The following is an 11907-nucleotide window of genomic DNA, read 5'->3' on the forward strand; positions in this document are numbered from 1 at the left end:
TATGTATAAGGGAGCTGTGCACACATCATACTGTGTATAAGGGAGCTGCGGGCCAATCATACTGTGTACAGGGGAACTGTGAGGGACATCACACTGTTTGACGGGAGCTGCAGGCCCATCATACTGTGTATAGGGAACTGTGAAGGCATATTGTGCATATGGGAGCTGTTGGCCCATTACACTGTATATAGGGGAGCTCTGGGGGGCATTATACTTTCTATAGTGGAGTTCTGTCAGCATTATACTGTGTATAGGGGAGCATTGGGCTCATACTATCTATAGGGGAGCAGTGGGATCATACTGTGTATAGGGGAGCATTGGGCTCATACTATCTATAGGGGAGCAGTGGGATCATACTGTGTAGAGGGGAGCAGTGGGAACATCATACTGTGTATAGGGGAGCTGTGGGGGCCTTAGACTGTGTATAGGGAAACTTTAAGCTCATGATACTGTGTATAATGGAGCAGTACATGGGGGAACTTAGGGGACATTATTATTGTGCATATGGTCCAATATGGCGGTAACGTCAATGTTCGTTTTTGTATATAGATTTCTTTTCAATAACAGTAGGGTCATATTCTGAGGTTCCCCTATATTCACAATAAGAGTGCGCAACCGTAGCTGTAATCAGGGTTAGCTGGTTAGGGGCCCACTCAGATGTTTCGCCCTCCCTAAGTTGAAACCCTAGCTACGCCTCTGGTGCACACCCATTTTCTCAACATGCAATTAGCTATAGCTATCTGTTGGTGCAATGGAGACGGTGGACAAGGTGCAGAGATAGCAACACAGCTTGGCAACAGAATCATATTCTCTATCTCAACCTGCCTCATGTCATCTGAGTACAAAGGCTGATCGTTCATCTCTCCCAATAAATCAATTTGAAGCTGTGAATTAGGAGATTAAGGGGCAGAACAGAAACAAGTGTTATTGACAAAATTGAAATTCCACTATGTACAATATTAAGGGTTATGGCAGCAGAGGAGGCTGACAGAGAAGAACACTGACTTATGTTGATGGTGTAGCTGTTAGAAGCTGTATCATCCTTCTCTGACTGAGATGAGTGATGCAACACATATTCCATTACCTCCCCACTAATACACTTTTCAGAACGAAGAATGCCAAGTGTGACCGGTTTATGGTATTGCTACTTTCATGATGGTTACTTCCAGCAGTGCTGTTGGAGCTGCTGCTAGTGGCTCCCACATTTTTTGCCAAAGTATTAGGATACGCTGTTAATATCTGATTGGTGGGAGTGACACCTTACATCTCCACCAATAAGCTTTTACCGGCAGTGGCCTGAAGTTCTCGAATGCTTCTGGAACACTGCCGCCCCATCGAAATACCTGACAATGCCCACTATAGAAATTATGTTCTTCTGTATTCAAGCAGCATCTGAGGACTTCTGTATGCTGACGGCAGAGGACAAAGACAGCAACTGGTTGATAAATCTCATAACTCACTTCACCAAGCTTTTCCACCACCTCATAAGGCCCTCATAAGAACCCAGCAACCTGTTGAAAAGTCCCAGATACAGAACAGTAGATACAGTAGGAGACAGTCCCAGTCTCTATCACCCTTTTCTATGGCTTTCTTAAACATACTCTTCAATGGTTTATTGAATTTTTCCGTCTATCTGGGGATGGTATACTGATGTCTTTCAGTTATGTAATTTGCAGGGCCTTAGGTAGTTCCCTCATAACCTTACTCATAAAGGGTGTTCCTTGGTCAGTCAGGTTCTCCCTCGAGAATCCTCTCTGGGAACAAATGAATGTGGACTAACCCGTGGACTATACGTTCTGCCACAGAGTTTCTGATGGAACCGCTTCAGCGTAGCATAGTCCAGGATAACAAATATAAATTCATGGCCATGAGCAGCTACTGAGTCCATGGCAATTCACTCAAACGGAACTTTGATAATGGGTAATGGCACATGGGGACTTCAAAAGTGAGAGGTGGGAGCAGTTAGCTGGCACGTGGGACAGGACCTGCAAAACTTTAAGATTTCTGGTGACATCCGGACCAGTAGAACCTCTGCATGACTTGTTCTTGAGTTTTGTCCACCCAAGACATGTGAATCCAACAACAATGTCCAACAACCTCCGTCTATAGGGTCCTGGTACCAATAACTGTTCTTCTATCTCCTCCCACACTTTCAAAACCTGTTACAAGAAGTCACCACTCAACGTAAAATAGGGAAACCTGGTGTCAGCCCCCAGGTCCTGCACTATACCATTTATGACGATAACATTGTTGAACGCTTCCCTTAGAGTTAGGTATACATTAAATTTTCGGCGGTCACCACTAGCTCAGGAATGTCGGCCTGATGGGACACTACTTCTTTATCCATCACAAGGAAACAGAAAGGAAACCTGTCAGACTCTGGGTGTGGTGATACTTCATGTGAGCAACCGAGCCCTGTCCCCTTCCCCATAGATCCTGAAACAAACAAAAGTACCAGCCTATGATAACGGCATGCAATAAGTCCTGGACAATACCGACCTCATTGAACTCATTACCTTGGGCCATTTCAATGTCCACTCTAGCCAGAGGATAGTCATTAGCATCCCCATGAATCCAGTAGATGCCAACCTTCTTCCCAGGGATCAGCTGGAGAGGATGCGTGGTTCTCTTAAGGGTCCACAAACTCCCTGAGTTTAGCAGTCTAGTTACTTGCAAACCATTTACCATTACGAGACAACCTTGTGGCCCCTCCCTGGGTGGACAGTTCACATTGCAAGACAGATACACATAATATGAACAGTGGGGTCCCAGGCTACAGTCCATTTGCTCAGAAGTCAGGGGACAACGGGCACCTATATCGCCCGGGCCATGACATTTCCAGCAAATTATAAGACCAGATCTTTGGCATTACCTCCCTCGCCCCTTTGTATCTTGGATGCCCCACCCCCTTTTGGGCCTCCGCCCCTTGCTGGGATCCCCAGTATGGAGTGGGCTGCTTTCCCAAGGAACCCTGATACCTCTCGACCAGTCTGACTAGTTTCTATAAACCCCATCCACTGTGCTTTCAATGTAGAATGCAGCTTTTGAACGCAGCGCAGGTGAGCTGCGTCCAAAACACTGCTATTCTGGATTGTGGGCACCTACCCTAACACCAAATGTGGTAGGTCAACTCCCTCGGCTTCTTAAAGAGGTAGACACAGGATCTGTTTCTGGTTTATTGCAGCCTCATAAACCATGTCACCAGAAAATGTAAATACAGCCTTTGTCCAACACAAGGTAAAACAAAAAGTAACAAGTCCATACAATAGTGCTGGTTATCCCACCTGGCTTACAATCAAGCTTCTTAGTACTTTAGCAATACATACTGTCAAAATGGTAGCAAAGTGGTTTAACAATAACAAAGTTAATGTTTTGGAGTGACCATCACAAAGCCCTGATCTCAATCCTATTGAAAATTTATGGTCAAAGCTGAAAAGGCAGGTGCGAGCAAGGCGACCTACAAACCTGGATCAGTTACACCAGTTTTGTCAGGAAGAATGGGCCCAAATTCCGACCAACTATTGTTAGAAGCTTGTGGAAGGACATTCCAAATGTTTGACTCAAGTCATTCAGTTTAAGGGCAATGGTACCAAATACTAATGAAATGTATGTAAACTTTTGACTTTGCAGTAAGTAATAAAAATGCCTTAAAATATTCTCTCTCTCGTTATTCTGTCACTTTGCAAATATTAATAATTATGGTAATCTACCAAGAAATTGTTATCGATTACAAGTTGTCTGGAATCAACATCATAGTGCATTACTGTCAGACATATTCAGTACGAGGTTCAAAGACTCTTGTCTCCAATCTGCTAGGCCTTACAATCAGCAATACTTGGAAGGACTCCTAAAAGCCTACCAGCACAGAGAGCCTTCTGCACCAACCTGCTCATCCCAAGATAACTACGAGAGCGTCAACCAGCATGGCAGACTTGGTATTTGGTCAGTATTTTACATCAGTATCTGTAAGCCAAAACCAGCAGTGGAAGAAAGAGAGGAAAAGTATAATAGAAACACGTCACCACTTTATCACCCACTCCTGGTTTTGGCTTACACATACTGAGGTAAAATACTGACCAAATACTGATTGTGTGAACGTGGCCTAAAGCAATCTTTCCCAGACATATCCTCCACAAAACAGGAGACTATTAGGCTATGTTCACACGTTGTGTTTATGCTGCATTTTTTTAACTCAAATTTTTGCTCTCTTGTGCATGCTAATAAGGTTTAGTGACCCTCCCAAAAAGCACAATTTACTTTCCTTTGGTTTTTGCACCAAAAACGCAGCGAAAACTGATACCTGCGTTTTTTGCTGAGTTTTTGCACCTACTAATTTTTTCCTATGGGTGATAAAATGCTGCAAATACGCTGAAAGAAGTGGCATGTTGCAGTTTTCAAAAATTAAGCAGTTTCCAAATCAGTTAGGAAGATAAAACCAAGGTGTGTGCATGAGATTTCTGAAATCTCATAGACTTTGCTGGTACTGTAAAACACAGATTAAAATTTGCATTAAAAAATCACCGCAAAAAAAAATGCTGCAAAAACACAATGTGAGAACATAGCCTTACCATGCTTGAAGTAGCCACATAATAAATATATGTATCAAAATGCAACTTGTGAAGTTGCTGAGAACTCTGGAAGCATTGACCGGCTCATGAGTCAAGTTTCATCAACATAATATTTCATTTTCTATAACATTTCATTTGTCAAAGCCAAAACAAAAATGAAAAAATTCTAATTTCCCCCATGGTATTAAGATGCATAATCCAGTGTGGTTGGTACAAATGAGCTTCTTTGAAGATACAATAACAGGATACAAATTGCTCATCATGACTTGTAGTTTTGCAGTTGACTCCAAACAGTCCATCTCACCAGGTTGTTCCCGCTGCTAGAGGGACTGTTGGACAATTTTACATTATTAATACTTTTCCTAAAGCCTCCCCCATTCACATTGGGTGGTTCAGCTGATGTTTCGGCCGGCAGTTATCTCGCCCGACTGACATATACAGGAGAACATGTTCTGTATGGCGGCTTTAAGCGTAGCATACAGCAAAATACAATATCATGTTGAACTTGTATTAAACATAATGAAAATCCATCTACTATACAAGGGAAATTCTACAAACTTTTAACTGTTGTAACTAATCTACACAAGGCAAAGGTGTCGCCTCTGTGTATGGTAGTAATTACAGTAAACCTTTCTAAAATTACATTTGATGCCTATTTACTTAGTATTATTAGCATCTTGTGGCAGCGAAGACAAAGCATGCTCCATAATCTCATTTATTAGGGAGTTATCTGGATTTTCTTACCTGAGATCACGAGTTGTGAGATACATACAGCAAAAAATGCTAAAAAATCCATGCTTTCCAAAATATATCCATCCAATTACCACGAGAATTCATAGAGTTGGCGCAAGTCACATTATGTTTCTCCCTGACTGTTCTGTTCGGTGTTGCTCTCGCATGCCGTAGTTTCTATCTGCTTTCCCATGGACACTGGTATACTACTGTCTCGCTGCTGTCTAAGCACTGGGAGTTAAAGTTCCTTTTTCCTGTTTCCTCTTTAGATTAGGATGTGAAAGGCAGGATCTTTAAGGTATTTTGTACCAGCAGCATTTTAAAACATAGAAAATGCACTCAGGAGAGGAATCCAGAGTAAGGGTTCAGGCAAGTGGGTATTAATAAACCATAATAAGTAGGTGAAATGTTTTTATTATTATACAAATTTGCACCCATTGTCCCATTGCAGATCCTACATTGCCGATATTAATATAGGTGACAACGGAGTTAGAGAAGATTGTTTCCTGCATAGGTGCAGAAAATACTAGAAAACGGTTATGTTTAAAAAAGGTACAACCGAGAATCTTTAAAACGGGGCAAACATATAAAGCTAGATAACATTGGTGTTCAGCTTGTTACGTACCCTTATCAGCGCTGTGTATTGCATCACAACCTGCTGTTACATCACAGAATCTAAGAATTAAGCCAGTATGATGGCCCCACATCTCCCTACATGCAGTATGACCCCACAACCCCCTACATAAAGTATAATGGCTCAAAGCATCTCTATATCCAGTATAATGGCCCCACAATCCCCTTACATACAGGTGCTTCTCACAAAATTAGAATATCATCAAAAAGTTAATTTATTTCAGTTCTTCAATGCAAAAAGTGAAACTCATACTACCGGTATATAGAGGCATTACAAACAGAGTGATCTATTTCAAGTGTTTATTTCTGTTAATGTTGATGCTTATGGCTTACAGCCAATGAAAACCCAAAAGTCATTATCTCAATAAATTAGAATAATTAACGAAAAACACCTGTAAAGGCTTCCTAAGCTTTAAAAAGGTCCCTTAGTCTGTTTCAGTAGGCTCCACAATCATGGGGAAGACTGCTGCTGACTTGACAGATGTCCAGAAGGCAGTCATTGACACACTCCACAAGGATAGTAAGCCACACAACCACAAAAGGTCATTGAAGCTGTTCACAGAGTGCTGTATCCAAGCATATTAAAGGAACATTGAGTGGAAGGAAAAAGTGTGGTAGAAAAATGTGCACAAGCAACCGGGATAACCGCAGCCTTGAAAAGATTGTTAAGAAAAGGCCATTCAAAAATTTGGGGTAGATTCTCAAAGAGTGGACTGCTGCTGGAGTCATTACTTCAAGAGCCACCACACACAGACGTATCCAGGACATGGGCTACAAGTGTCTCATTCCTTGTGTCAAGCCACTCATGGCCAATAAACAACGCCAGAAGCGTCTTACCTGGGCCAAGGAGGAAAAGAACTGGACTGTTGCTCAGTGGTCTAAGGTGTTATTTTCAGATGAAAGTAAATTTTGCATTTCATTTGGAAATCAATGTCCCAGAATCTGGAGGAACAGTGGAGAGGCACACAATCCAAGTTGCTTGAGGTCTAGTGTAAAGTTTCCACAATCAGTGATGGTTTGGGGAGCCATGTCATCTGCAGGTGTAGGTCCACTGTGTTCTATCAAGACCAAAGTCAGCACCGCCAGTTACCAGGAAATTTTTAAGCACTTCATGCTTCCCTCTGTCGACAAGCTTTTTGGAGATGTAAATTTCATTCTCCAGCAGGACTTGGCACCTGTCCACACTGCCAAAAGTACCAATACCTGGTTTAAAAACAACAGTATCACTGTGCTTGATTGGCCAGCAAACCCGCCTGACCTTAACCCCATAGAGAATCTATTGGGTATTGTCAAGAGGTAGATGAGAGACACCAAACCCAACAATGCAGATGAGCTGAAGGCTGCTATCAAAGCAACCTGGGCTTCCATAACACCTCAGCAGCGCCTCAGGCTGTTTGCCTCCATGCCATAGTGCATTGATACAGAAATTGATGCAAAAGGAGCCCTGACCAAGTATTGAGTGCATTTACTAAACATGCATTTCAGTAGGCCAACATTTCAGATTTTAACATCATTTTTCAAGCTGATTTTATAAAGTAAATTTACTGAGATAATGACTTTGGGGTTTTCCTTGGCTGTAAGCCATAATCATCAACATTAACAGAAATAAACACTTTAAATAGATGACTCTGTTTGTAATGACTCTATATAATATAGGAGTTTCACTTTTTGTATTGAAGAACTGAAATTAAGTTTTTGATGACATTCTAAATTTGTGAGAAGCACTTTTACAGTATAATGGGCCCACAGCTCCCTACATAGAGTATGATAACACCGCAGCTTCCCTACATATATGATCATGGCCAGCTACCTGCATACAATATGATGGCCCAACAGCTCCCCTACATACAGTATGATGGCCCCACAACCACCATACATACAGTATGATGTCCCCACAGACCCACTATATACAGTATGATGGCTTTACAACATAAACGGAACAGCCCCACAGCTCCTTATATACAGTATAAACATACAGCTACCCTATATACACTATGATGCCCTCACAGCTCCCTGTATACCGTATGATGCACCAGATCCCCTCTATATACAGTATGATGGCTTTACAACTACCTTACAAACAGAACAGCCCGACAGCTCCTTATATAGTATAAATCAGAATGATGGCCTCACAGCTTCCTACATACAGTTTAATGGTTCCACAGCCTCCATACATACAGGGTGATGTCCCCAGAGCCCTGCTATATACAGTATGATGTCCTCACAGCCCCTATAGACAGCATGTTGTCTCCACAGTCCCTTTATATACAGTATGATAGCTTCACAACTCCCTTATGAACAGAACAGCCCCACAGCTCCTTATATATATTATGAGAAATCCACAGTTCCCTACATATAGTATGAAGGCACTACAGTCCCCTATATACAGATTGATGGTCCCACAGCTCCCTACATAAATAGGATTGCTCCAAAGCTCCCTATCTACAGTATTTCAGTTCATACAGTATGATGGCTCTATAGCTCTCTACATACAGTATTAAGGTCGCACAGATGCCTACATACAGTATGATGGCTCCGCGGCTCCCTATGCACAGTATTATAACCACCACAAGTCCCAACATAACAGTATGATGGACCACACAGCTCCCTACATACAGTATGATGGCGCAACAATCCCTACATAGAGAATGATGGCCATCACAGCCCCTACCTAAAGTATGATGTCCCACAACTCCCCTATGCCAGCATATTCCCCACCCCCATTGCACTTACCTCCTGCTGTGTGGCTCGTCTTCAGTCTGGCCGTTTCCTGGAGAGGCTCCTCAGTAGGTATAGGCTTGCTCCTCCGAAACAATAGAGCATACATTCAGCTGCACACAAAAAACTATATATTTCTATAATTTTCAAAGAGAAAGAAATGTATTGATCTGCACATTGCTTATACTCCGGCTTCTTTGATAACATTTATTGTTGCATGTTATTATTAGTGTCACCTCATTTTTCTCTTTTAATGCGGATATCGCCATACACACCTCTTTATAGTTCATAAAGCTTTTCCTAAAATGTTAACCTTATGGTATACATTGATTATTTTTCCACATTACCTTATACTCTTGCATTTCTTACAGCATTTACAGTTAGCAATTTTATTATTGGTGTTTGCCATCTTTTTTCTTGGTCATCACGTCTCCATAAGTACCTTTTCTTCTAGCTTTACGAGTACCTTCACAACCACAGCTAGCGCAGTTCTGAAGAACCCAGATAGTCCGCGTGCACAGTATTGAAGTCTTGATGTCTGCATACTATTAATATGACTGTGACGCGAGTGCATCCTGCAATTCTGGACACTGAGCAGCTTGGATATAGTATGTTCATGTACAATACGGCCCTGGCTAAACCCATACTCCTGGTAACTATAATTTTTCGATGATCATGCTATTTAAGGCACACATACCCCTGGTGTTTTTGTATTAATAAAAGTGTTATTTCAAAAACTTTCACCATTTTGTAAGAATTTCTTTGTCTTGGAGAACTATGTAGTTATACTGTAAAGACGCTGCCGTAATCTAACAAGCAATATGGTGCCTTCAGAAGAGAATTGGTGAAGGTGCCAAGAGTCACAACCAACCTGAGAGTGGTGGCTTATCCTAATCATAGGCTATCAATAGTCTGATCTTGGAAACCCACTTTAATTACCTCTGACAGAAGAGTTCAACATAGGGACTTAAGTACCAATATAATGGCGATAAGTAAGAAACAAGTCAGATGTTCTACTAGTCTGTGGACCTGTTACCACAGCTAAATGGTGGATGACTTCAGAAGAAATCAGTGGGCAATTCGACCGACTGCCAGCACATAAGTATAATCTGTATGTAATACTTTCCACTAATACAACTTGAAATGGCATCATTCCAAGATGGGGCATATCTGAATGCAGGCATGCTGACTATGGCCATAATGTCCACGTCACTTTCCCAGAGAATTATATGATATAACAGTGCCAATTCGATCTCACCACCCATAAATATTGCTATGCTCGAATACCTCAGCATTTGGCAGACATGCCATTACTGTAACACCTCAGCATGCGATTATCTGTCCCTCCCTTTGTATTACAGCTCATTCCTGAAATGCTCTGCTTCCTCTTCCCCCAGTGAGGAACTATCCCTGCCTTGCCCACTCCTTTTCCTGATATACACCCAACTGGTGATCAATCCCGTCTTACCTCACAGCATCCACACCTAGCAGGCATCTTGCCAATTCAACTCGTCTCTTTGACTTTTTGCTGAACACACATTATAGCAGGGCCGAGCTTCACACATGTAAAAATGCAAAAAGATTACGTTCATTCACTATACTACAAATACTTTATGCCTGGAAATCTACACTCACAAGGGCACTTCAATCTCTGCTGATCCGCTGCAGTGAGCTCACACCCGGAGCATATAGCAGTATTGTAGGCGAACCTCTGCAGCATTTATTTTAGTCTTTGGGGCCAATCATCAAGACTGGCATAGCGCACGTTCATACTATGCGAGTCTTCCCAGCATGCAAGGCACTGAATTCATTAAGAGGAACATGCTCATCTTCTTGGTGGCCTGCATTGCACCAGAAATGGCTACTCCAGGCAGGGATTGCAGAAGCATTTCTGGCATCCATAACGTCAGCATTATTGATGAATTTGACGAGCGGTTGTGTCCACGCCCTTGTGCCACCATGGTTCCACCAATTTCAGCTGATTCAAACACTAAGTCACAAAATTTTTGTGCAACTCTTCAAAGACTGAAAATTACATGAACCAAAGAAGAAGGGAAGTGCAAAACCAAAAAATAAAATTTAAGATATTTTATTCATAATGAATTAAAAATAGAAATCATCATAATTATACAAACAGGGAGTTTAAACAAGGCAGAGTGAGCTCAAAGCAATCCATAGCATAAGTGTAAGTATCAATCAAATATAAATCTTAATAGTACGTAAAAGCAGATAATACGGTAGGTATAGAACAACAGTGCACCAGCAGGCGCTGGAATGTAACAGGAAAAATTTCACAAAATATACACAGAACTGCCTACAGAGTATAGGTATATCAGCCACTAAAGTGCACATATATGGCCCCCGAAATGTGCGTATATGAGGTATATATAGATAGGAATACTGTGCAATACAATAGTAATAATATCTATATAAGAAGATAAAAGTCCTAGTAAAGTGCAAGTGCATTAGATTAGACTAAATATAGATATATTAGGGGATACCAAAGATGAAAGAATAAGGAAGGCAGCAGCACCATGTTGTTTACCTGCACACCTATGGATTGCCATGAGGAGGAAAACCCCGACGCGCGTTTCGCAACATAGCTTCTTCCTGGGGGTCGTGGCAATGAGGGGAACGCAGTGCCAGCTTTTTAAATGCAGCGGTTGTCACGGCGCTAGCGTCCATCGAGCACACAACAGGAAGCGGCGGGTCCAGCGTCCCATGTCATCAGCTCCCGCCCATCTCCGACGCGTCAGGAGAAGGGAGGGAGAGGATGACGCGAGGGGACGCGTTACCACGGCAACCCGGAGAGGCCGACAGGCGCGAGCGCACTATGCAGCAAATAGAAAGTACAGACTGAGAAGTACTGGGAGAAAAAAGTGAGTAGTGAGTGGATGCTGTGTGAATGCGTGAAGCTGTTTGGGAGGACTATACAAAGCCAGTGAAGAAAAGGAAAAGGGGGAATACTATTAAAGAAAAAGAAAAACTTGAAATAGTGACAAAAACAATACAATGTATAACAGTGCTGGTGAGCCTAAAAGCACAGAAAAAAAATTACAAATGATATAAATATATATAATAATATGAAAATATATACACCCATAAGGGGTGTAAAGAATAAGTGAAAGGAATTTTTTTTATATAATAGACAGGTACAATGTTGAAATGAAAAATACATTTAATCCACATAAAAGGATTAAGGATTTGGAATATTGAAGTCCTTTTCTTCATCATGGGTGAGAGGGTAAGGCATAAA

At 41.8% G+C, this 11907-nt stretch overlaps 1 protein-coding gene across 1 annotated transcript in view; it reads right to left on the reverse strand.

Annotated features, from left to right (window-relative positions):
* TEK (TEK receptor tyrosine kinase) overlaps positions 1-5503 on the reverse strand; it is a 244804-nt gene extending 239301 nt beyond the window's left edge. Inside the window, exon 1 of the mRNA XM_077249274.1 lies at positions 5313-5503. Within this exon, the coding sequence (XP_077105389.1) occupies positions 5313-5364 (52 nt within the window). The 5' untranslated portion in view covers positions 5365-5503. The remainder of the gene's footprint in view (positions 1-5312) is intronic.
* Between the last annotated feature and the right edge of the window lie 6404 nt (positions 5504-11907).

This window comes from Ranitomeya variabilis, chromosome 1, assembly GCF_051348905.1.
Source record: "Ranitomeya variabilis isolate aRanVar5 chromosome 1, aRanVar5.hap1, whole genome shotgun sequence".
Lineage (NCBI taxonomy): Eukaryota > Metazoa > Chordata > Amphibia > Anura > Dendrobatidae > Ranitomeya > Ranitomeya variabilis.